The sequence below is a fragment of the Astatotilapia calliptera genome, chromosome 10 (assembly GCF_900246225.1).
Source record: "Astatotilapia calliptera chromosome 10, fAstCal1.2, whole genome shotgun sequence".
In the NCBI taxonomy this organism is placed as follows: domain Eukaryota; kingdom Metazoa; phylum Chordata; class Actinopteri; order Cichliformes; family Cichlidae; genus Astatotilapia; species Astatotilapia calliptera.
The window spans coordinates 27,629,395-27,656,584 of record NC_039311.1 but is presented as its reverse complement, the minus strand read 5'-3'; the positions used below and the strand labels follow the sequence as shown (position 1 = coordinate 27,656,584).

The 27,190-nt window shown below is 38.4% G+C and overlaps 1 protein-coding gene across 1 annotated transcript; it reads right to left on the bottom strand.

Annotated features, from left to right (window-relative positions):
• Positions 1 to 1,076: 1,076 nt before the first annotated feature.
• mpzl1l (myelin protein zero-like 1 like) lies at positions 1,077 to 27,190 on the bottom strand. Its single transcript, XM_026181658.1, has 6 exons — positions 26,993 to 27,190; positions 20,278 to 20,459; positions 15,780 to 15,990; positions 12,759 to 12,888; positions 8,715 to 8,820; positions 1,077 to 6,252 (listed from the first exon to the last, which is right to left on the bottom strand). The coding sequence occupies exons 1-6, from the start codon at positions 27,063 to 27,065 to the stop codon at positions 6,157 to 6,159; spliced, it is 798 nt and encodes a 265-aa protein (XP_026037443.1). The 5' UTR covers positions 27,066 to 27,190; the 3' UTR covers positions 1,077 to 6,156.

Below are 27,190 nucleotides of genomic sequence, written 5' to 3'. Positions count from 1 at the left end.
CCTGAACTCTTTGAGCCAAGCTTTATTGTAATGTCTTTAAGTAGTCTTCAGGAATAGTCTCCAGGCTTCCTGAAGGGCATTCAAAGCTGTTCTTTGGGTTTTGGTTGCCTGATCTCTATGAAACGCTGCCAACAGTACAGTCGCAGAGCGCCCTCTGGTGGACAAACTGCAAAATCAACACTCATAATGTGGTTAAAGACGCTTCTCACCTCTCTTCTTCAGTTTTTAAATTCTCATTTAATCTAATGTATCAGTATATAGCCAATATATGCCGGCTTCTACTGTAGGCACTCACTCTTCTGACCTCCTCTGTAATCTTTTGCAATTTCAACCAAAAAACACATTTACATTCATGACCCCATCAAGCCTGTTATTGATTTTCAGTCCAGTTCTTGTGTAATGGGCCCAACATGGGCCATACCTCAGCCTGTCTTGACAGCCACTGAGAGAATTACTGATGAGGCGTCAGTGAACAGTAGATGGATCAACTTCTTCAAATTTTTAAGGTTGCATTACTTGGGACATTACTTTATCCTAAGATATGCCAAGTTTTTATTCAATAGCTTATTGAGAATCATCTTGTTGGTGCCAAAATACAATGTTATGGCTCTCTTACTCTTATCTTTGGCATATTTTATACATTCTGCTAAAGAAATGGGATCAAATCAGGCTGATAAGCTACGTGTCGACAACACAGGTTCATCCTTTGGGTTCGGCGCCTTCTTTTATGTTTGACTGACTCGGATTAGTTTTAAGTGGCTTAAAAACAAAAAACATTCCTGTGAAAATGGTCAGGTGCAAGGACTGGACTGAAAATGAGTGAAAAAGAAGCCAATGTCCAAAGAAATTCACAAAGGTATGTGAACTATTGCTCAAGACCACTTTAAAAATATTAAAGTCTGGCTTCATGGAAGTAAAACATGAAGAAATGAGACAAGACTTTTGCACAATATTTACACACAGTAGTTTAAAACTAACCAACATACATAATATTCATGGGGAAAAAAGTAATGGAAGAGAAATCTGACAGTTTTGTGAGTATAATATAATAATAATAATAAACAGAAACACATGGATAGTTGGCCAGGAATAAGTTTTATATAAAATTTGAACAGTGGATACAGAGGCGATATTATGTGTATAAAAAAATACATACAATAAAAGGAAAATAAATGAATCTTATTTCTATTTTGAGCAGATGTTCAAGTTAGCTGATGAAATGTAAAAGGCACTAAATGTACAACATTCCAGTTTTAAAGACGGTAAACAAACAGAGGCCAAAGTCATTCAGAGACGAATGAAAATAACAATAATAATAATAATAATAATAATCACAGGGCATTTTGTTGTCTTTGTTATGCCAGACATAGTGCAGATTTTACAACATAACATACCAAACGATTCTCAAATAACACACAACTATTTACCATCGATAAACACCGAGCACGCACTTTAAGACCCGCGTCCAATCAGAACACCAAACGCCGCCACCGCGCGAGCTCCGTCACATCGGAAATCTTTCATAATTTATAGTTTACATCACGATTTCTACAACGGCACTAAACACTGCAACGAGTCACAATTAGGAGCAAAGCGACCAGCAGCTGACGGTTTGTACACGGATGTTTCGTTTTGGTTTGGAATGCATGCTGCAAACAAGAGTGTTTTTAAAAAACAACCCAAAAACGAAAAAAGGAAACAGAGAGGAAAAGATGGAAGACATCGCGGTGCTTGCTGGCTGTGATGTCACAACCACAGTTGGGTCAAAGCGGCCAAAGCCTGGTTTTCTTCAGCCTGAAGTTGGTTATGACCCATTAAGTTTTACTGCTGTGTCAGAGGATTTCACAAATTTGGGATAAATATACAAAACATGTGAGTAATTTCCCTTTTATGTGTCAGTGCAGACACGGAAACATCTGAAGAGGTCTAACAAACACTTCCTTCCTTGTGGAAACCCTCTTTCACCACAGTTGTCAAATCTGTCCTGAAAACACAGGCTTGGTTGTCGGCCTGAGTTAGGCTGTTTTTACCCGGGGGTTTCCCCGGTAACTAACCAGACTACTTCACTAGTTTTCAAAAGTCAAAGAAAACATTCACAATTAGGCACAAATCTAACAGATGAAGTTAAATCCAGTCCACACAATTGTATGTACATTTTCAACAGCCTTTTAAAATTATTTATCACATTCCAAAGGGCAGACAAGCCGACAACCAGTCAGTAACCCCTGGTAATCACTGGTCAATAGGGAAAAATAGGTAATCTCCAACTGGCTGTTCATTGGCTGTGGGTGGTGGCAGAAAGCCACATGGCGCTGCACCAAAAACCTCACAGGTTGCTGTGGTCAACGGTAGCCTGCACAGAAAACACCAAACTCTCTACACATGCTCGACAAGTACGCGCCAAGTGGTGCAGAAGCTGACGAGCGCAACGGAAACTGAAAACGGAGAAAGCTCACCTTCAAAGTAAAAGTTGTGCTTTACTTTTGAAAAGTAAGGCACAACTTTTACTTTGAAGACAAACACTAGTTGCACTAATACTTAGTGAGCGTTACAGGCAAGTTGGTGTCTTCCATGCAATCTAATAGCACCCAAAGCAATTAGCTGTGGTGCAGCACCTGGCAACCACTCTCCAACCAGTTGGGGAATATAAATTTTTACAAGTCAGGTTCTATGTGACTGAGTGTGATTAATCATCGTCAGTACCGGCAGCCTTCCTTGCAGGTCCACGTTTCTGCAGAGCCTCTTATTTTCTACATCAAAGCGCCGCCTTTACCCTGATTAAACGACAGTTACACTGACAGGAAACATTTCTTCTCCATTTCCAATAAATGAACTTTATTTACTGGCCCCAGCAGGTCAATAAAGTTGGGTTTCTCTTACACGTTTTAGTCTCAGGCGTTTGATGAGCTTTACAGCCTTGCTGATAAATTTCTGTCTTTGCAAAAAGACAGAGGAGATACAGACCCTTCATCAGTATAAAATGAAAAGTATCGTACTTGAGTAACTCCTCTGGATCTCAACATCTAAAGGAGGCTTGAAGGATTTAGGCTTTAAGAGCAAATGTGAAGCCTACCCAAACTATTCTGCAGGATACCTCTGCACCAAACAAACATGGACTTAAAGGCTTTTTTAATCAAGCCACATTTATTAGTGTTTTCTGCTCAGACTGTTGGCTGAAGAAACTTAAGCCGGAGCCCTTTAAACCGGCTGGTGTTGCGACACTTCTTGCAGGCGCTCTATGCACATGTCAGAGTGTCTGGTGACAAATAATTAAGACTTAAGTAAGAAAAACAAAGCATGCCACCAACTTTCTCGAGCAAACCGCTTCCATTCTCAGGAAAGACATCCACAGCCATACCACACTGGAATGAGTTACAGTATAACAGCACTATATCTTACACGAGGAGCAAGAAATATATACAAACACTGGTCAGCATGGAGTTTTACTGCATTTGGAATCACAAGACGAAGCTGAAGGAATCAAGATGGCAACACAAATATTCGCGTTAACAAAAACCAAAGAAATTACAACATAAATTTGGCTTTTTGGAAGAAAACAAAAGTTTTGGAATGTATTTAAAGCATCTGAAATCGGAAAGTGTTGGCATTAGATATTTGGCCCATTAGTTTGACAAAGAGCTTTATATTATGCATAAATAAGAAAAAGAGGACGGATAGTCTCATAATAATGTGTGTTATGTTAGTAAATTGCATGCAAATGTGTGTATTGTTGCACAAAATAACATCGCCCAGTTTTCATAGGAAGGAGATCTTTCACCTCAATTGAACCTAACATGCATATTTCAACATAAAGAAATAAACTGCCCATGGCTCTTTAATAAAAACAAAGAAATCGCATAAATCTACCTGGGTTGCATTGTCCATGTGTTTATATGTACGCAAACTGGGACAATGAAAAATAAAAAAAAAAGTGACAGCAACTGAAACTTAAACGTACGGAATTTTCCACTGAGGTGAAAATCTAAATGCGGCGTCTTTACCGGTACCACAACGACATGCCGGGAGTTTACAGAGAAGTGAAGCATTCACAGTAACACCAACGTCAGACGGCTGCTTCTGCTCTTAAAAATTAAATAAACCAGCCGAGCAGTACCAAAGTTATTCTTTAGATGTCATTATATCTGCATGCAAAGTTACCGAAGGCGGTGTAAAAAACAAAACAAAACAAACAAACAAAAAAATTCTACATCTACATCACTCGCCTCTACAGAACAACATCACTATGGAAGAGCCAGACGATGGAGAGGGAGCCGTGGCTTCGGCAGACTGTTGCACCAGCTGTTAGCGAAGTCGATGATATGAAGGCAGACAGACAGACGTTACAGTACAGGTCGAGTCCGCTTTAAGGGTCACCGCTCACTCACACTACAGGACGTCTAAACTTCCACCAGGAGAAAAAAATGTTGCCGTTTCAGTCAGAAGTTATTCTTCTGCTGTTAAAGATTTAATCCTTTTACTCAAAGTAGTGTTTTTCCTTTTTAATTTGACTGGGTTTGAGTTCAGACAACACATATTACCCCTAATTACTTTCTAATCTGAGATGACACATTGCACAAACTTTGGTCATTTTATCTTATGCAGTGCGGCATAACTGGCAAAAACTGACGCTGTGCATTACCAGCACTATGCTGGGAGACATATTTACTCTTTATCATTGAAACAATATCGGTAAATGTACTTTATTTTTTGTTCCCCTGGGATGATCATTGTGTTAACTATCAGGACTGAGCAGCTTGAAGTTTCACATTTTGTAAAATTTGTGCTTTAATTCTACAAATTACGTTCTTTTTAATATTCCAGTGATCACTGAATGCAGGGGTTCTTTCCTCGTTTAGATGGGAGTTTAAAAAAGTATGAAATTTGTCCAAAAGCGCTGCACAAGCTGTTCTCTGTGAACAGAAGTTACAAATTTTATCTGAAGGAGTGAGTCATAGTGTGTCATACACACAACTTCAGTTGACTCCACGTGTTTACTTTTTTTTCTACCCTGGAAATTACAAGCACCTCCTTCTCAGTGCCATCATCGTCTCAGGTGTAGAAAGATTTTATGACTCTATAATCATGTAATGTGACACAGTGGCCCATCAGAACAGGAAAAACTTGCCCAGTCTGAACTCTGACTTGTTGATGAACCAATCGGGTTTTCAGGATGACAGAGACGCGCAGAGATCAGAAGCCCGTAAACAAAGGAGAATAAAACGGTGGAGCGTCTGCCCGGCTCATTAATGGGACTTTTAACACTGTGAGCACACACTTGGACCACACTACATCTCTTTACATTGATCTAAATGCGGCACAGTTTGGATCAGACAAGAGCACAGTTGCAACTTTGTGACGACTACAGTCTGCCGTTTCTAACAAAAAAATGTAACTTGAGGTTTTGACGTTGGTAGATCTTCTTTGATCTTTACTGATGTTGCTGTTTGTACAGTTTCAGACCAGTCTCACCGGCCAATAAAAAGCACCAAAGTTTCGGCAGAAGTGATCAATGAATGAGAAGGCGATGTAAGACAAACAGTGAGAGTATCGTTCAAATATCTGCTTTATAACGTCTCTTCTCTCTGGAAGAAACAGTTTAACGCACCAATGTTTTTTGTTTCGCTTCGTTTTATTAAACGGGGCTCACTCGGTTCAGGTGTGAGCATCTTAAGTAGGACTGTTGAGTTGGTGCAACAGCCTGCTAAACCTTTAATGGGGGGACGGGGGGGGGCACAAAGCTACAAGAACAAAAACAAAACAAACAAATAATACTTGGAATGATAACCGAAGGCTTTCTCGTTTTTATGTGTGCCCCTGGTTTTTTTTGGAGAACAGTTTTGGTGTAACGGAGTGGTGGAACATCGACTTTGAGTGTTTTCATAGCTTTTTTTTCTCTTTTGTTTTTACAACAAAGCACATGGAGACATTACTTTATCGTATAATATCATCATGCTTTCAGAGGACAAAATTTTAAAGAGAGAGAAATAGAGAGAGAGAGAGAGAGAGAGAGAGAGAGAGAGAGAGAAACTGCACCACTTGTGTCCCTGTTGAGATATCCCCACCCTTCCCAAGAGCAGCTGATAGAGAGGTCTCATATTTTACTGGATTTTTGTTTACTTTTTTTTTTTTCTCCTTTATTTGGTCCCCGGTTCCTCTTCAGTTTTTACGAATGTCAGCATAGACCACGGGCTCCATCTTATGGAAGGAGTTTTTGCTGCCTGAGTGATCCAACTGGGCGTATATCACCGGGCCCTGGAGGACAAATGAGATGCAGAGCAGGAAAGAAACACAGTCAGCCAATGACACAAGTAGATACAGAAAGAAGCAAATAATAAACGGCAACCTTTATATCACTTTATGCACATGGGTGATTAAAGAAGCCCAAAGTCAGAAACCTAGGTGGTTTTTCTTTGTTTGTTTTTTTAAATGGAGCTTCTGACTGGGAGACAACAGCTTCTTATAGTTTGACTTAATTAGTGCTTAGCTGTGGAGATGTAAGGGCAACACATACACACAGATAAAAAGGCTTAGATAATTAGTCCATATTTGGATAATTACTTAGCAATTACAGGGCCTCTGAAAAGTGGCTTACATTAGTTTTTTTCCACATTTCCTTCCCACTCCTATTAACAGCTTTGGCACTGGTTATACAGTAATAATGATAATAGTAACATTACACTGCCAAAATATGGAGTGTCACTCGATATACAAGTATTTAACATGTGTCTCACAAAGACAGGAAGAGGAACTCTTTAGCACCTCATGTTTTGATACCTGTATTCGGTTGATAGGCTTTAGCTGTGATACAATAGTTTCCAAACTTCTGGGATAGATGCTGAATATTTTATCTCATCTTACTGCATTTAAGATGATTTTAAGGGGCAAGCTACAGCTGGCCGTGGTAATCGTTCAGACTTGCCGTGATTGAGATTTAGAGCCTTGGGTGCTTCCTAAAGAGAAGCGTGACCAATACACCACAAAAGTGCAGGACTGCCACGGGATCATCACTGCACGCAGACTATACAGTACAGTGTAGTGAGAGTGTGACAGCCGTGACTACAGCCGCAGAGACAGCTGTGTCATCCCGTGGGTGCAGTCATAATTACAGTGACAGCGTCTTTCAGTGAGAAAGCTGGTGAACCAGCTCCTCTGTTTCTCTTTCTAAATATAAATGGTGCAGACCGGTGCCCGCGCAGCCGCAAGTTGGGAACGTGTGCTGCACAATACACGATACTGTATCATAAAAACGGCTCTGCACGGGTCACAGGAAATGCAAACGTTATTGTGAGGGTTAAAAAAAGTACTGCAAAGTAGAGCAAAAGTTATCAAAACATCAATTTAAAGGGAAAAACCCCCAAAACAAAGCCAAAAACACCCCACGCTTTAAGAGACTCGAAAACTGAACAGCAGTCCCGTGTCTGTGTGGGATAGTCTAGTCTTCTTTTTAAAATAAAAATAAAAAATAATAATAACAAACATAACTATTACTGAGAAAATAAGGGGTTTTTTTGGACAGTAAACCTAAAATTGTTGAGTGTTGGTTGGCTGATCAGGATAAAACCGATGACATGCTGGCCTTAAGACGAATGTAAAAGTTGTGCTTGACACTGATTTTTCTAATATTACTTATTATCATGGATAAGTGATTTTGATGAAAGGAGATTTCACATTTAAATATAGCAGAAACTAAAAAAAATTTCCGCCTTCATGTATTATTTAGAGGAAACACTTCACTAAAAACAATAAATAGTCAAAATCTGCCCTAAGATTAAAAATAAATAAATAAATTCTCACTGTGACCACTGGGTGGGGGACTCTATAGTCTGTAAATAACTGTCCTTCACCTTTTTTCCATTTTATCTACATTTTTCAGTTTTTGTTAAATTATTCTGACGCCTTTCACTCGCACTTTAGAAATCAAATCCAATTTGTTGTTTTGTTTCATTTCAAGCAAAATTCACTCGCAGGTTTGAAGATTGGTTCTGCTCTCTGTCGTATTAAGACAGCCCACTGAAGATTTCTCAGGGTGAGTTGACTGTTTGATTTGCTAAAACAGATCAATTATTCAGCTGATAAATCAGAGAAATATCAATAAAGGGAGAACACACATGAGAAAATTTCAGTCTATTAGCTAAACACAAGAAATGCAACACCTGATAAATAACTGTTCATGTCTAAAAAAGTAAACTAACAATAGCATTTGGGGCAATCGTGGCTCAAGAGTTGGGAGTTCGCCTTGTAATCGGAAGGTTGCCGGTTCGAGCCCCGGCTCAGACAGTCTCGGTCGTTGTGTCCTTGGGCAAGACACTTCACCCGTTGCCTACTGGTGATGGCCAGAAGGGCCGATGGTGCGATATGGCAGCCTCGCTTCTGTCAGTCTGCCCCAGGGCAGCTGTGGCTATAACTGTAGCTTGCCTCCACCAGCAGTGTGTGAATGTGAGAGTGAATGAATAGTGGTATTGTAAAGCGCTTTGAGGGTCCCTTTTTTTGGTTGTTTTTTTGGCCAAACAATAAAAAACATGAATGGAAACAACTGAAAATAAGATTACATACCAAATAAAATTCATATAAAATCAGAACTAAATATTACGGACGGATAAAAAGTTTTTTTCAGTTGTATTTGGATACGTTGTCCACATAAATGTGACCACCTTCCAGTAAAACAGAGGCAGCCACTGGTTTTTTGCTCCTTCCCTTCGTCCCCCAACTCATACCTGTAGCGGACCCGAGGGACTGGTAGATCTGGAGCCCTCCACTCTGGACTCCACCTTCTTTCGAGGCTGCGGAGCCTGAGAGTTCACGCTTTCCAAGGACGTACAGCTAGTTTAGGTGTAACGGAGTCGAGCAATCATTGGTGCACAGTCAAAGTGAGACGAACACAAATAATGGACAAGAAAAAAACAAAATCATGAGACATGAGAACATGAAATGCTGCAGCTGAGCGCCGACTGGAGGTGCACCGATGGGATTTAGACCATATCAGATTGGTGGGTGTGCAATTTTGGAAGCACATTTGCAATCAAATAAAATCCAAATTAAGATATTTTGATGAATATTTTTATGACTGATTCTTTAGCACAAAGGTTACAGTTTATAATTTTGTACTTAATTCATAGTGTAATATAATTTAGCTTCTTTAATTTTATAGATAAACCTTATCTCCATCTCCACCCATAACAGTTTAGCTGTTTTAGTTTTATCTGTGTGATAGTTGCATTTTTTCCCTTTTTGGTTTTGAATTTTTTTTACAACAACAACAAGGTAATAATTGTGGCTCAGTCACACTAGTATGAAAAAAACAGGACTGAAAATTTGACTACAAAAATATTAATAGTTGCTTAGTGATTGCATTGAACCAGCTGCAAGCAGTTGGAACAATTACAGTCGCAAGCCAAATACACAGCTCATCTGTAGGAGAACTGGTCTCCAAACAATTGTGATCAGACTCAAACGGACTGCAGTTGCTTTCAGGCAGATTAGCAAAGGTTTGCAAATTACTGTCATCTAATTTATAAATGCAGACCGCTTGCCAACCCATCGCAATCAAGCAAAGTAAGTTTGCACTGATGAGTCCAACTAGTGTCTTTGCAAATCTCTTTCCAGGAGGTCAACGAGACTGCAAGTTCACTGCACAGAGCTGCAATAATTTGGGTCACTGCACGTCTCCGACCAGTTTTCCCCAGTGTGACCATGTGGGAGATCTTATATTACATTATCATTTGTAATATGTGGTTTATAATCTGAATGTGAAGCCTGGTGATTTCTCTGATACTGAATTTATTCCACTTGAGGGCTTACGGATTAGGTTCTTGGCTCAATAAAATTAATTTTTTATTTAACTAATTAAAACTGTTTTCTAGAAATCTGAAGGTCTGTGCTTTGGCTCTAGAAAACTGTACAAATATGTACTATTTTCCAACATTCAACACTAAAACTACCAGTATTGCTGAATGTAATGTAATGAGCAGGGCAACAAATACAGCCACTGATTCAACTGTTTTAATATGTAGAGCAGAAGTACAACAATGGAAATTAACCCAATAAGGTTTATTAACATTCTCCATTGTTTATCTTACTGTACCGCATCTGAATTACTTGATTTAGAGTATATACTCATCTAAATTATGGATAAATATTAGTAATTAATAATACTTTTACAAAAAGTTAGTGCAAACATATAACATAACCAGTCATTAGATGCTCTTCTATTGTAATGATATCTTAATTAATGACAGTTAATCACATAAAAGCAAAGACTGATTGATCAGTTAATACATCAACAAAAGATTATAAATCTAAATGTTTATACTAAGTTTTATTATTTCTTCCTCAGTATGAAGAGAAAACCAAATATTTTTGATTTTAATCAGTAGCTCAAGCAAACCTCTCAACAAATATTCAATTTAAATTTTATTTTATAACATATAGAACAGACAAAACAATAAAATGCCAATCCGTTTGTGCTTGAATCAATGCTTATTTGATCCAATTTAATTTCTCAGTCTAAGGGTTGTAAATCTTAAGTCAAGCAGCCAATCAGTGCAACTCTAGTAAAGGCAACAGGGGAGAGAGGCAGTTTACCTGAAAATAACAACATGAATGCTAAATGAACAATGAGAGGCCAAAATTTCAGCCCATTAAGATGACTGAACACTGCCCAAAAATAAATAAATAAAAATCTGTAAATACTGTTGTCAAATAAACATGTTTCATGAGGGGGAAAAGCTGACGATGGGTTAGTCTCACTGAAGCAGATGAGAAAGACACCGTTTAGTTTTGTATGTTAGTGGCAAACGATGGATAAAAGTTCTACACTTTAACATTAAGCTGTTCTAAAGACAGTAAATCTGCCTAAAAGAGACATTGACTGTAACCAGGTTACTTAATTACATATAAATGCATTAAACGACAATGTCTAGATTAAATGGCAACAAGCTCAACATGCTTGTAGAAGGTGTTGCTGTGAAGTTAGTGGTGTTAATACAATTTAATGGAGGGGAAAAAAAATGACTGGCACCAGTGAAAACAGCCACCCCACAGATCCCTGTTAGCTCAGCTCACAGGCTCAACCCACTCAGCAGCCAAGCAGAAGGTGCCAGATTTTTCTTTCTTACTCAGTCAGAAGCAAGTGCTGGTGCCTGAAGTAGAACTGTTTCCACACAAAGCATTAGCACTGGCATGGCTCCACAAATTTCAAGGTTGAGCACAAAACTATCAACAAGAAATTTGCAGCTGCATTGACAAGAGAGACCTCTCAGCGAGTGCAGCTTCTGCTTTGCAACCTTTAGTGTTCAAACCTTTTAAAAATGTGGGCCAATTCTCAAAAGACAGGGCCTCTCATTGACACCTTCCTGGTGGACAAGAGGGACATCTCTCAGATTTGTGGCTCTTTTGTTTATACCTCAGATGAAGAAAGAGTTTCTATGGCATGCGAGGTAGACGTGGTCAAAAATACCTCAGGCATGCAAAGTCTGGAGTGGACACTTTTTTAAAAACAAACGTGTTAATAATTAGTACCCACCAAACACCAGATACTGTAAAGTGTTAGAGCTATACAGAGGGTCTAACGGGAAAAAAAACCAACCTCTCAAGTGAAATATTACTGAAAACAAAACAATGATTCAGGAAACCAGTATCATCTGTTTAACTTACCTTTCATTTTAACAGCATCAAGTATTATTTTTACATCAGTATAATGAATACATAATGTGAGCATTAAACATCAAACAAATCAGGTAAAGTTACTATCAACAGACACAAATAACCAAAGAAAACAACCCAATTATAATTCAGTTATAATTCAGTCAGTCAGTGGGGGTATTTTTCTGTATTCACAGGAGATTAACGTTAACATATTCTCGTTGCTAGCTATCAATTAAAATACCACTTGCTGTTTATCATTATTGTTACAGGATGTGCGGATGAAGCACTTACTTTATGGATTTAAAACATCTCATACAGCTGTAGATATAAAGGATTTTACAGGTGAAACCACTGTCTGCGGCACACAAGACAAAATATTCTCAAATCTTTTAGAAATGTTAAACTTTAATACTGTCTAAACTGTATTTATGAACACCTGCAGACCCTGCATGGATCTGGGTTCATAACGGTAAATAAATAACTAAATAACACACAAAATTCACTATTAACTACTTTCTGTAGAAAACTGATAAAAGTAATTGCAGTAACTGAGTCACATTGAGAACGAAATTAATTTTACTGAAAAAAAAAAATCTTAGTAGAGTTGGCGAGTCAGAAAAATGTACATCATTATCACGTGTGCATCGCTCACACAAGATCAATATTTCATACTTAAATATAATGATAGTGTCACACTTATAGTGAAACTACTAGTACAGATATAAAGGTGTAAATCATATAATTGTAGTATTCAGTATTTACCAACTTCAAAAACTTTATTGCTCTTTATGATGTATCTTTATATTTTTATATCTATAATATAAATATGGAGCTTAAAGCTGCTAAGAACAAAAATAAATAAACTAACAAGAGTTTGACTGCGACTATGTCTGGATATATATGAGTGCATCACCAAATAGTTGTTTTATCACGTGTACATATGTGTTACATTTATTAAATGTGCGTTCAGCTTATAACTGCATAACGTTGGCGTTGAGAGTGAAGCTACTTTTAGGTTCTGAATATAGTTTTTAAACTTTTGAAAATTTTGCAGCTTCACTGTAGTTGAGGTCATCGGTAATCTGGAACAGCGTAAAGTTGAACGGCTCACTTACCCTTCGTAATCATGGCGGTTGTGAAGTACCCTCATGACAATGCAGGCCGCCACAGCAATCAGCACAAGCACCAATAAAGCACCACAAACTCCTGCAACTATAAGCGTGGTGTTGTTCTGCGAATAAGACTCTGGGGAAAAACAAACAAACAAACAAACAAAAAAAAAAAAACACACACACAATGAAGAACATTCAGGATCAGTCCACCCATCCATGATATTCCAGACATTCCCAGCCACACCTAACATTTCATCCTGGGGGATTCTGAGGCTTTCTCAGGGCATCTCACTAGCGGGTACTGGGTCTACCCCAGGGTCTCCTCCCAGTTGGGCATGCTTGGGAGGCACCCAGGAGCCATCCTAACCAAATACCCGAAACATCTCAACTGGCTTCTTTCGACGCGCAGGGCCAACAGCTCTGCGGGACCGTGCAAAAGTCTTGAGTCAACTAACAGACTATTTTGTAATGTTTTAAAGTGGTCCAGAGTTTCCAAAAATGTTGGACTAATTACTCACAGATTATGACAAAACTGCCCAACATTGTGAAATGTACGGATATTACACACGCAAACACAACAAAAGAGTTTCATCTTACTTAGTTTGATAATGGATTTCACAATGTCCTCCAAACTAAAACAAATTAGACTTCATGTGAAAGACCCACATCACCCAGTCACTGTAAATAAAGCTACGCTACTATAAATAAAACACTTTTAAACCCCATTCCTGGAAATTAACATCACAGATGGGAGTGGTGCTTAAACCTGAGTATCCAGTAGTATTAAAAGCTGGAACCACACTAAGGCAGCTCTTTGTTAGAGCCAAAGCGTGTGAAGATAAACAGAATTGTGCGAATAATAATTTCAAAGTAAAAAGTAGATTTCAGAATACAAAAATAAGATTGTGAGCACAAGGCTGACTCGGTTCCTTCATCATGTATAAATACAGTTATGCTACCATAAATAAAGCACAAAACTTGAACCCCCAGGCCTGGAAACCAAGAACACAGCTGGGCGTATCACTGAAAGCTGAGCAACAAAAGCTGGAACAATACCAAGGCAGCTCATTGTGAGAGCCAAAAGAAACTGCGGCTAAAACATAGTCGAGTACAACACACATGCTCTATTTAGACTCTTTATTGCTTCCTAGATACAGATGTTTGGTACAAAGAAAAACCTGAACTTGCGAAAAGGTGCAGCCACATGTAAAGCAGACAAGCCATCACATGCACATGTGGTCTTCAGCTGAGTGAACACAAACAGTGGTTATGCAGTGATTTGCCATATGTGCTTGAATAGCTTGCATTTATTAGTCTTTTCTCATTAACTGATGATATTTGATGTGTTTATTTTGTACCTTTAATGAATTTCACCTTTAACTGATCAAATGGAGTCATTTATTACCTCAGCTATGTATGTAAATGTACCGTTGTGATCATTTTAATCATAAAAATGTACGTCTGATCTACTTCTCCTACAACTTTTTATAGTTTCCTTTATTTTCCTTTTGTTTTTCTTTTACAGGATTTGGCCCATTGATGTGCCAAAGATAATGGAAAATTGTATATGCAACATTAAAGGCTTTTATTTTAGTGCAATTTTCCACCTCAGATTACTACAATGTGAACCCTGGCTGACAGACCTAGTCACAACAAGATTCAGAGATATGCTGAGGTACATGCAGTTTATTAGACAGAGCAGACAATCAGGCCGTGGACCTGTTGCTGCTTTCGGGGCTATATGGATAATGTTTGTTGCCCAGTTACCCAAATACTATCTCTCTGGCAGGGAACAGAGTGGTCACACCCACTCGGTGATGAAATCACAGTTCTTGTGGTCAAAATTCTGTGATTTGAGCAGTCCATAAAAGGCGCAATGCACTCTAGAGGCTAAAATACTCCTGGTGTGATTTAAAGTTGCGTGAAGGGCCTCAAAAACCTGGTGAATTATGGGGTAAAGCCAGAAAATGATTGCATTTTTCATTCCTGATTGGCAATTGCAACTTTACAAATCAGTTTGATCAGGAATATGAGAGAGAATAACACAAATATCTGTCGAGGGACATAGTGAACGGGTTTAGTCCATCACTCACACAGCATATAAAAACAGTATGTGTGTGCCCCTTTTTGCAATGCACAAAAATGCCAATGCAAGTGGAAACCTGCTCTCACGAAAGACCAAAGGTAACGTCCTTTTCCTGTAACAGGATGGCATCAATAAATCTCTAACGAGCTTGTCGCCAAACATTGTTTCTCCGTTGTTGTTTTTTTTAATTAATCATAACTTTACCCACATCTAATATGAACACACAACACTGTAACATAATGCTCAATTGTAACGTGTAATAAGGGATTTTTTTATGGCATGCGAGGGAATAAATGTGAGCCCATAAGAAAAAAGAAAAGCATTTTTGCAGCTAAATACGTCACTGTGTGCTGTTTAGTGCCAGCAGGCAGAGTAGCACTTTTATTCTTGACAGTCTTTCATTTATCTTTTGAATTTGGGCGATATGGATCTAATGTTTACAGATGCCTAACAGGAGATTCAAAGAAAGTTTGCAGTTAATCCGGTTTGAACTGCAAGTAGTACAAAAGCATGTCGCAACAGCATTCCTAGATAAACCATTAAGTAGTCCAGGATTTAACTTGTTACAGGTGGTGCAATCGACACACTGTGGTTAAGATGGCCACGATCCAGTCCATCATGTTTGATTGGCTAGTGAAAAAGAAAAGTCCCCTCTTTGCCTGGAAACACAAGCGATAGTGCGCAGAGGCTCACACTGTGCTACACTGTGTTTTCTCGCCATCCAATCAGCATGTGTGTGAGCAGAGCCCTGCTGAGTGGGTGAAAACAACTGACGAGTGTCTGTTCAAGGCCGCAGAGTAGCAGGAGGCATTTAGAAAGACATCTTTCCCAGCCACACTAACTCAACCTGTCACTGATTTTTCTTTTTATTAATTTTCTACATTTCCAACATTTAACTCTGGTGCATTAATTTCAATGTAAATCTGACAAAAACTCACCTTTCAGCACGACCCTGAGCTCGGTTCGAGCCTGCGTCCCCATCACATCTGGGGGGTTCTTCACGTCACAGAAAAACGTGCCGTTGTCGCTGAAATAAGTTGGGCTCAGCTGTATCGAGACGTCCCTCTTGTTGATGTCCCCGATAAACTGCACGCGGTCTTTGAACTCCTCTGACCCTGGGAATCCTCTCCCACTTGTAAAGTAGAAAATCTACAAAAAGGAAGGAAATGCTGGTGAAAATGTACTCATGTATAAATGGGGACATCTCCGACCCCTGAAGGTTCTCATCTAGATCAGCCGTGTTCTCTAGCAACCACCGAGCAACGGGCTAAAATGACCTGATTTTATTGATCAAACAATCCCACATTTTTCTCCCCTCAATGCGATTAAATGTACTTGTTTTCGAATAGCAAAAACAGACCAAGCAATACTGTAACATGGACTTTTACTATTAAATAAAATGTATAAAAGTACAGTAATGCTAGATTAAGTAAAAGAACAGACATGTAGACAAAATGCAATAAAGTGTACAATAATTAAAAACCAAAAAACAAATCTCCAGGTACTAAAAACAATAATAATACATTCTTTTGACAATTACTTGAACAAAAATCTCTAATATTTACTGCTTTCTTACCATCGTTTTATATTTGTACTCTATTTGTATTTATTAAAATTATAATTTTTATTCTTTTTTTGTCCTTTTATTTTTTGTTTTGGGTTTTACTCATCGTCCAGCACTTTGGTCAACATCTAAGGTGTTCATATGTGCTAAATAAAATGACTTTTTTTGGACACTGCAGACACTGCAGCAATATTGTTCTTATATTTGACATAGATAAATTAATAGATAATTTCCATAATTTAGTAAACAAAGAGGTCAAACAAACTGGTTTCCTGGCTGTGACTATTATTCCTGTATACTGGAACAACAGCTGCCATAAGACACCTACACACTGAACAGTCTTCACTGCAGCCACACTGTGCTACGTGGAACTGACAGGACATCAAGCATCATGTATGTGAATTGTATGATGATACTGAACTTACTGAACCTATTGCTGCTGCTACTACGATTATAACATAGACGGGAGTTTTTCCTCTGTCATTTGTTTCTCTGGTCTTTGGCCTTGGCTCAGTCACGATGACATGACACATCATACAAAAACAAGGCTTTTTTTGCCACAACTCAACTAGATTTTCTTCTTTACTGCAATCCCAAATTTTGTTTTGCAGTTTTCCTTTTCTTTATTATGGCTGAGGTTTTTTCTTTACCTTCAAAAATTAACACAACAATAAATAAATAAAGAATTCTCTCAAGTTGATGTCAGATAATTTGATTCTTTTGTAGAAAAACAGACAGAACTTGAAGTGGCTTTCATATTGTTGTCAAACTATAAAGGATTAAATATGCTAACAATTATTCAGTTTTATTAGTAATAATTAAAGCAGTAAACCAGTTTCATTCTTGTAGTTCTATAAACATAAATGCAACAAAAAATAGCATTAATGTAATTAAAATCCAACATTAAACTACTAAATAACTTGTAATGTAATTATTTGTACCAATCAGTAATGGTGAAAGCTGTGTTACTGTAGCTGTAGCTTCAATTTGTCTTGCAGCTCATTTCAGATTTTTTAAGGGTTAGTAATGCAACATTAGACAGTACTGATTGACAACTTCTTCTCTGGATGGAAGTCGATGATTAAAGGCTCTCCTTTGTAGTCAAAATGAAAGCAAGAAAATGATCATGTTATCCCAGCAATTTTGTTTTTATAAATCACCGAAAGCCAAAACTAATGTAGCCTAATTAAATTTAAAATCTTATTGGTTGACGCCCTGGACCGTTTCCTGCATGTCCCCTTTGTTTTCCTAGCTGCTCACTAATGTCAAGTTTGGGTCTCAAGCCAACTTTGAACCTCTTTCACTGCACAATGTCTTAAACAAAAGGAGGGAACACCTCAAACCTGTCTAGGCAGCTCAAAGACGGCCCTGCAGATGTTTACAGGGAAAGTAGGTCACTCTTGATTAGTTTTTTTTTGTACTGAAATGCGTAGAATTTGAAACGCATGCACCAACTACAAATTTTTGGTATCCTGCCATCTCTAATGACAACAGTTGCTTAGTATGTTGGACAATTTTGACATTTGGATTAGAGCTGGGTGATAGAACGATAACGATATGTATCGCGATATAACTTTTACTCGATAGAGAAATTAAGCTATCGCGATAGACCTCGCCGCTCTTGTCCTCTTGAAGAAAGAAAAAAAAAAAAAAAAAAGGTCAGCCGATCCAAATTCAGTAGCGCAGAGCCGAACCAATCACAGCCGCAGCGTCACGTCACGTGACTTGTTACGTACAGCACAAGTGCCAAGCCGCACGTGTGTTTGTTTGGGAAGCAGCCAGCGGGTAATGGAGCCAGCGCATAATGGAGGACATGAGTGTGCCGACTAGAAAAATCAACCGAGCGTGACCGAAGAGAAAACAGATGATGGTTCCAATGCCGGAGAGATTGTCGAACGGAAGAGCCATAGAGGTTCCGTAGTTTGAAGGTATTTCGGCTATTTCAAGAAACAGAGTAGCGTGCACTGTAAATTGTGCCGAAAGCAAGTCTGGAAATACAATAAACTGGTGCATGCGTCACACTGTGCGCCACGTTATTGTTTCGGTGATATGAATTTCTACAATACTGTTACTGTTAATTCTACTCTCTGCAGTGTTTAAATGCTTACATATACACACAGTTACTGTCCCTCCACACATACGACTCGGTTCTGCTTCTATGCCCCAGCTTTGTTTACTTTTTCCCACCGAGGCTTCTAGACTTCTGATTGGCCAACATTTCTGCACGGTTAGAAATCTAGCTCCACCTGCTGCTTTGGCATGTTCATAGCAGCGTTTTCCTTCATTTCTGCCTTTATGTGTGGACGGGATTATTTTTTAAAACGAAAACGGAAAATCTCCGTTTTCAAAAATACCCGTGTACGCGTGGACGTAGCCTCAGTCTCTGACTGGAAGCGCTAATTCGTCATTCGGCTTTTGTCAGACTAAAGTAACTGTTAAAACTGTTTGAAAAGCTAAACTATACAACAAGGAGAGATTGAGAATTTCCTTTTAGTTCTCAGTTTATTTGATATTGACAAAAGTTAGTCAGTTTTGTCTGTTCTTCTGTAAAACAAACTAAGATTTATTTTTAGAATTAATATTTTGTTTCTAAGTGGAATTGACAATTTAGTCTGTTTTGTTTGTTCTATTTTGAAACTTAAACGCTTTAGCGGCTGCCTTTTGTGTAGTTTGCAATATTTGCCTTTATTTATCTGAAAAAGTCTCATGTTCCTTAAGTACATCTACCCTGTTGAATTTATTATGGGAAATAAATATTTAAAAACAAGCTGCTGATTATTTCACATTTTACTTGTGAGCAACGGCACATTTAAATCTTACAAATATAGTTATTTGGCTCATATCGTGATAGATATCGTTATCGCCTGAAATGAAAAAAACATATCGTGATATGAAAAAATCTCATATCGCCCAGCTCTAATTTGGATTAATCACAGAATATCTGAGGTACTAGAAAGACCTTTTTTTTTTTCAACATTACTGCTGCACAGCATTTTTCCTTCACTGAGCAGCTTTCCCTTATCTTAGCTTTTTGGTGTTTTTTTTGGACAAGCATTATTTCTGTAGGAAGAGAAGTATTTATTCTGCAAATGATGGGTCTGAAACGTCAGAGAGATTGATGTTTTAAGATACACAGCTCGATGTTACAACATGCTCCAAGTGTAGACTGCGTGTATGTGTTCTGCCATGACTGCTCTGCAAATTAAAGGCCCTTCAGCTATGTCATTATATATGCATGAGTCAGATCACAGCAGACAGACAGGCCCCGCCCAGCCTGACTGGACTGTAAACAAAACTCCTTTGTAGATAGGACATGATCCACACAAACATCCCTCTTTCTTTTCTTTTTTTTTAGCTGCTTAAGAGTTTTAGAGGAATATACACTAATAAGTTCAAGCTACTCACCACAAGTCAATTCTCAGCAGTAACAAATAACACTGTAGGAAAAATATGTAGCTGAAAACTAAAGTCTACAAAGAGATTTAAGTCGACAAAGTGCTATAAGAACTAAAGAGAAAAATGAAAGCATACCACGGGATCCAATTACGATGCTCAAGCAAGATAGCAGCAGAACATAAACAGATGAAAGCAAACGGAAAAATTTGATAAAAACAAATATGTAGATATGTAAAGACAGTACATGGAGAGAGTATAACTGTACCTGATATATTTTTAGAAAAGAAAAGAAAAAAGGCTGGCGCTTAAACTGAAAGCCTACTGAAACCAAATCATAACAATGTGCTCTCACCCATCCCTCAGGGAACAGCCAAATCCGTTCTTCTTGTGTCACGACAGATAAAACAATCGCAGGAAAACATCCTTAAAAACTGTGGGAAATCTTCCCAGAGCTGACACAACCAGCGGGGACTTACCACGTATGGAGATTTGTAGTACTGACTGTCGGGATGACTCGACTGAAAGTTCCAGGTCACCGTGGTGGCCGAGCTGACCACTTCGCTGGACCTAAAGGTGCATCGAAGAATCCCCGTGGTACCGTTCTGTACTATCACCTCAGGATCAGCGTGTATCTCGATCGCAGACGTGGGTCTTGTGACTGTTTGTGAACACAAAACAACAAGTGTAAGCACACAAAGCAGCAAGGGTTCGGGGTTAAACCAACACCACGGCCAGCAGGTATACAATCCAGAAAGGCTATTGGTTTATTTTGTAGTTAGTCTTCCAAGATCCCAAAATGGTTTTTAGTTAGTTTTAATTATTTTTTTTCATAAGTAATTTTTAGGTTTAGTTTTAGTTAACTATAATAGCCTTGTTAATCATCAGTTAATAATCGGAAGCTTGGTGCAGTCCCACAGTATTAATAAAAAGGGACAAAATCTGTCTTGCTCATTGTCAGGAACTTCTTTGTTGACGCTTTTCTTTTTCTTCTTTTCTCGTTTCTTCAGTTTCTCCAGATCTTTCTTAGCGAGTTCGATAATGTTAGCAGTCTCCTTCTCGGGGGCCAGAAGAGTGGAGGAAAAGGAGCTGGACCCTCCATAGAACGACTGACGGTTGGAGGCACGGGACAGATTCTTCCTCAAATTCTCACTGATAGCCTCGCTCTCCAGGAGTTTTGCCCGAAGGTCTTCAATCTCTTTAATGTAACTCTGAATCATGTTTCCAATTTCCTCTGTGCCTCCTTCACCTGCACGAGTTAGTGTGGTCAATGCACCTTAGAATTACATCATATTTTTTTAGTTTTTAGGTTAGGAACTCCATAACTGTCGTTTGCAGAAAGCATCCTTTATTAAGGTAAACAAAACAAGAGGCATTTTTCATCATTCACCAGCAACATTATAGAGCAGCAGTACTGCTAAAACTATCCCAGGGTTTTTTTAATCATTATTATTCTTATTCTCGTTACCATCTGCATCAGTAATTTTAATCCTCTGTTTGCTTTTCCTGTCATTTGGAGTCCAGCTAGGGAGTGCTCAGCTGAGTCAAGCATTTTAGTTTTCTCATCCTCTGCGGCCTGGTTTTACTCCAATGGTGTTTTTGCCTCAAGTAGTGAATTAAGTGTTGTTACCACTTCTAGCAGGAAATGTTTTCTTTCACAGTTTGTAAAATATTTTGCTTTGTTTGAAGTTGTTAAAATAACTTCTTTGACATCATGACACATATATATGTAAAAACTTAGATTGGTATTAGCACAGATGGCACCATTGATCAAACAGGGCGGACAACTTCGTCAGCCAAACGTCTGTATCAGTCAATATTCTTAAATTCTTAAACATGAATTAAACTGTGCTGAGCTGAAGGGTTTGGGTTTTTTTAAAATTAAGATTTCTTTTGCTTCCCCCAACACAAAGGGCACAACACATACACATAAGAAAAAGAAACATGTGTCCCTATTAAATTTTAATTTCACTGAATTAAAATATTCAAGTGTCCCTAATTAAAAAGATTTTGTCCAAACCCTGCAGTGGTAGTAACGATTACTGTGAGCATGCCCCAAAATCATAAATTACGGTCTAACCCATTCATGCCACTGATCTTTGAACCCTTCTAAACTTCCTCACGCTTGTCCTGTAGAGCTGGACGTTGTTTTAGTACTTCTTGCTTGCTCTTAGCTGGCCTCTGTGTGGGAAAACACATATGTATGAGTCAGAGCACTAAATAAACAACTGAAGTGAGGTCACAGGCAGCGAGACAAGCCTGACACAGATTTTAGTCCGTGTCAGGCTAAAATCTGACGTGGAGGTATCTTATCCAGCCACCTGTAAGATTACTCAAACTATTTTAATGTAACCGGAAAAACAGACGGATGGTTTTACAGCTCTGCTCATTTATCCAGAATCCTCAATTCCCATATTTATGGCTGCATCAAAGGCAACTTGGTGTTTGATGTTGTGCATAATGTAAAGAGAGACGTACAACTGAGCAACACGGGCTTTCTCTGCTCAGAAACAACCTAAAAGGTATCACAATGGTGATTATCAGCAGTCTCTGCTAAACCAGGCTTCCTGCTTCAGGCGCTGTCACAAGAGTCACATGACTCTCGTGACAGAGCCTGCTTCATTTAGACATTATCAAAGGAACAAAGATAAAGATATAAGACAAAGACATATAAAGAATATTTTTTAAACTGTAAAACGCAGCACTGAAGCTGCAAATAAAGAGACTGAAGTTTCAGACTTTTAGCCAAAAACATCCTACAAAAAGACTGATTAATTTTCAGAGATTTTCTGGTGTAAACGTAGGTCCGCGAGACTTTGCCGAGTATTCTTTTGCAAGGTTTTTCCACAGTTGTAACATCTCCCTTTGTATATATGTACATCTCTAAGCTCTTGTACTGGAATACAATAAAAACCAACACAATCGTACACTTGTGTCTTCAACCTAGCTGCAGTGGCCGCAGCGTAACACAGCACATTAACCCCCCCTAAAAAAAAAAAAAAAAAAAAAAAAAAAAAAAAAAAAAAAGGTGCAATGCCAGCTCCAAAAGGTATAACCAACCAGCAGGTGAGTGGTTGGTATGCAGACTTGTCTGCAAACACTCGCCAAGAATACCCTCTGAGACATAGTGAAACTACATGGCAAAAAGTTCCATCTTTTGAAATGACTACGGCAATAAGGCACTACTTTGTTTTTGTTTTTCTGGTTTTTTAAGTCAGTGTTCACCATTTCCGGCTTTGGATTGCACTTTCTCAAGTCATACTAGCGCTCGGCTAGTAGCTGACGAATATTTGCACACAAGTTGATGACTTGCGTGTAACTCATCGACCTGTCGGTGACTGTGGCAATCTGCTAGTGACCAGGTGCAACCACAGGGAAATTTCTGTTGCAACACCTGCTTTGTGATTGATTTCAACCTCCAGCAACCAATTGCAGAACACACATTTTTCCCAAGCAAATGGTTGATTGCCAGATTATTGCCAACTGTTCTCTAGGCCGGTATGACTTCTTAGAGAGCGATGAACACAGAGCTAATGAAAGCACTTTTTATTTTGATCATAATTATTACAATGATTTAGTGAAAATGTCGCACCTGGTGCCAATTTTAAACCTAAACTGCTCAGACCAGATTAGATTATCTGTTAAATTCAAGTTAACATTGCAACCTGCATCAGATAATGTGATACTCAATCTGATTGTTCTTATAGCTGAGAAAATAGATACCCAAATGTGACCCTGACTAACTGCACAACCTTCAACACCAAATCAGAACCATTTTTTACACTATAAATTGTAGAAACAAGACTGCAGTGCAATACTGGACACATTGGAGACAAATAAATGCAACAAATGTTCTTTAAAAGGCTGTGTGATAAATGTCAAACACTGACTGCACAGCTTGATGATTAATAACCTTACCATAGCAGCTATGAGTAGGAAATGTTTGGCAGTACATTCACCTTTTTGCCACCTTGAAAGGTTTTGATAGAACTATGAATATACAAATCGAGCCACACAAGTATTAGCAAACAGAGATACGTGACTTCCACATCTTGTAATCAGAAGAGCTAGCAGGCCAAGGTATAAAAGCAACAGAGCAATAAGTAGCCTCGGCCGCTTGCAGACATTAGATCCAAGTCTCAGATTTAGACTCGGGGAAACACCGTGCTTCAAAAACAAAAGCAACTCTTAGAGCAGCATATAGTCAGCACACTGCTGAGGCAATCTCACAATAATTTATAAAACGAAAGGAAGTATTTGTCAGATGATATCTGTGATTCAAAGCAGAACACTGTTTTCCGTCTTCAAATTTCAGGAAACAGTTTTAAAAGTTGTTTTTAAGGTTGGCAAAACTGTTTGTGATTTCTGCTCTTAATCTCACTTCACAGAAACATCCTGTCCAAAATCAAATAAAGTGACTGTCAACTGCTGAGCCGGCTAATTTGCAATTTCATGCACATCCTTTCTAAAATGCCAGATCATGTTGAGCCTGTAAAAGCCGAGTGATCTAACGATGATTTAAATGTAATTTGAAGTGAAAAAAATAAAATAAACTACAGAAAAAAAAGAAAGAAAGAAAGAAAAACAGCTGGATTATGCAGAAGATAACCTGCTAGTGTTTGAGTTTAGAATTTATCTTTTTAAAAAAGGTTGCTCTCCATAATCTGCACTTCATACTTTCTGTGCTTTACCACAAGGTTCAATTTTTAGGTGGTGTAATTTTCTATTTGTGAACCTAGAACTTCTTCTTTCAGTTGTACACCAGCATTAAAGACATACTTTGACCTAGTCATCCTAAAAGCTGCCGTTTTAAACTGTTTCTGCCTTTTTAAATATTAGATGGCAGAGACATGTTCAACATTTTTCTTCACAAACCTTATTAAATCATTGTTTTATCGATTATTAACTGCTCTTTATACATTGCTTTTTCAATATAGTGTGGTCAAGCATCTTTTAAACAAACTAAATCTTAATCCTTCAGTTCTTAATAACTTCGGACCAATTTCTTAACTTTAATCACAAATTACAGAGATTCAGTTCTTTTGAAAAGCTTCACACATCTGCAGCTCACATTAACTGTGGTGTACCACAAGGTTCGATTTTAGGTCCTATGGTGTTTTCTGTTTTTATGCTTCCAGCTGGTCACTTTTATTAAGTTACACTGCCACATTTACTTATTCTTATTACTTCTTCTTTCAATGCAACACCAACAACATTAGGATATATCCGTGAGACCTGGTGATCCTAAAACCCTAGGTGCTGTCTCAGTGATGTTAACTGTTAGATACAATCCTTCAGTTCTTCATCCTTCATCAAAAGTTTGAGAAACAGTGGTTTCAACCCACTTTAGCATTTGTGTGCCTAAATGGCAGTTTGGAGAAATTTCAATAGGGTTTTTGAGCTCTACACAGCACAGAAAAGAGGTTCCTCGAGGTAACCAAACACCTTCTTTTAAACAACATAAAAGGCCACTATATCTTTTTAGACATAAGAGCAGTTTTCAATACAACAGATTCTAGGATTTTAATAGATGGGTTGGGATCAGGGACAAACCACTTGGTTTCATTTTTATCTCTTGGGAAAAAAAAAAAAACCCTCAAAAAATTATCTAATAAGAATATGCAACTTATGGTACACCATAAGGTTTAATTGTAGGTCTTATGTCATTTGTCATTTATTTAGTTTTACTACACCCACATCACAGATCTAAATTCCCATGAAACCTGCTGATCATAAAAACTTGTTTTAAACTGTCTCATCATGTGAAATGTTGGACGGTGCATTTTCTTAAATCAGTTAAACCCCAAACAACATCCCTCTCAGCTCCACACTGTTTGGTCTTGTTTTCTCCAAATAAGAACTATCTTGAGAGAAAAACTGATACTTTCACATTCAGACCTGGATGAAGTATACACACTAAATTGTGGATTACAGTCAACACTTTCCTAACACATACTGTTAAAACTACTCAAATTGAATGCAAATATAATTTTTCCAATGTTCAGGATGTTAAAAATGTTTTAAAAAATTAACTACAGATAAATTAGATTAAAGTGTATGTTTTCCTTCTTAAGATGCACATTTTGAGCTGCTAAATGTATAGCACAAAACGGCTTAGCCAAAGTAATGAATGCAAGTTCGTGCTGTAGTTCACAGCTTTTTATATTACTATGCGACCAAACTGTGCGAGGGCACATATACCCTGTGCCTGAATAGATAGAGGGCCCCTGGTCATTTCAGTCCGTGCCTCTCACCAACTTGCAGGCAGCTGCAGTAACACGTAGTTACAACACGAAGCCACTATTGTGCTTCCTGCCAAAAGCAAAAAAAAAAAAATAGTGACGCAAATCTGGCAATCCAAAGCGAAACTTCGCGCAAAAATCATGTCCCCGCCGTTGTGATGCTACGTGTACCATTAAGTACACAGTGTTTAGTACCCAACATACTTCGTTATCTGGGTCAAAATACGGTTAGCAAACGACGAAATGAGACGTTATCGCGGGGGCTGGATGCTGTGCTAGTCCACCTGCATGCAGATTAAAAACTGTCTTAGTGTGCTGTTCGATTATGTAAATAAAATAAGAATTGATTGGTAGCTCTATTGGTAGACGACATTTCACAGGTGACACGTAAATACCGTTGAGACACACGCCTAACAAAAGCTCTATTCAGAAATCAGCGTTTAAACGGCTTTACTTTAAATTCTGGTTACATGTACGACAGCGCACACTTTTAAATATCTCCTGCCTTACTAGAACATTTAAATCAAATCGGCATGGGTCTTAAAACACCCAGGGACTCTTATTTCAGCTAAACAGCTGGTTAGCATCGCTACTTTCCACGCCTGAACCCACCTTCACCTTCCGCAGGACGACGCGGCCAGGGGCGGCAGCCACCATCCTGTGCCAATCTCCATTCAGGTTTTAGTGAATTTAACAGATTGCATTTTCTGTAACACTGTCTCTCACATACGGTGGAGTCTCTAACCCATATCCCAGTTTAAAAAAAAAAAAATCCGGGCAGTGTTAAAGATAGTCTCTCGCTTACGAGGCTGAAGAAAGGCGTGTTAACTCTTAAAGGATTGGGAATAGAGGTGTAAACGCTGCTAGCCTGCTAACCTGAGATCCCACCTAAAATAATGAACTCAAACGTTTACAAATGGAAATTTAACCCAAGCGGGGCTTCAACACTCACCCAAAACAACACAAAGCGTAAATCCAGTAAATAATATACGCTTGCGAATCGTATTTGGCCATTTGGACTCCATTATGTGGTTGTAAACAGGAGTAGTTGCTCCGCTTTTTTTTTTTTTTCCTCCACTGTCCTAGTGGTTTCTTCTTTTTCGCTGCGGGTACAAACAAATATGGGTGCGGCTGCTGCTGCCCCCTATAG

What these genes read in the sequence shown, in the direction of transcription:
- mpzl1l (XM_026181658.1), bottom strand. Translation starts at nt 27,065, where the DNA reads ATGGAGTCCAAATGGCCAAATACGATTCGCAAGCGTATATTATTTACT. An exon ending in ACTACAAATCTCCATACGTG is followed by an intron (nt 15,991 to 20,277) that starts GTAAGTCCCCGC and finishes TCCTTTTTGTAG; the next exon opens with ATTTTCTACTTTACAAGTGG. An exon ending in GTCCCTCGGGTCCGCTACAG is followed by an intron (nt 6,253 to 8,714) that starts GTATGAGTTGGG and finishes TTTGTCCTCCAG; the next exon opens with GGCCCGGTGATATACGCCCA.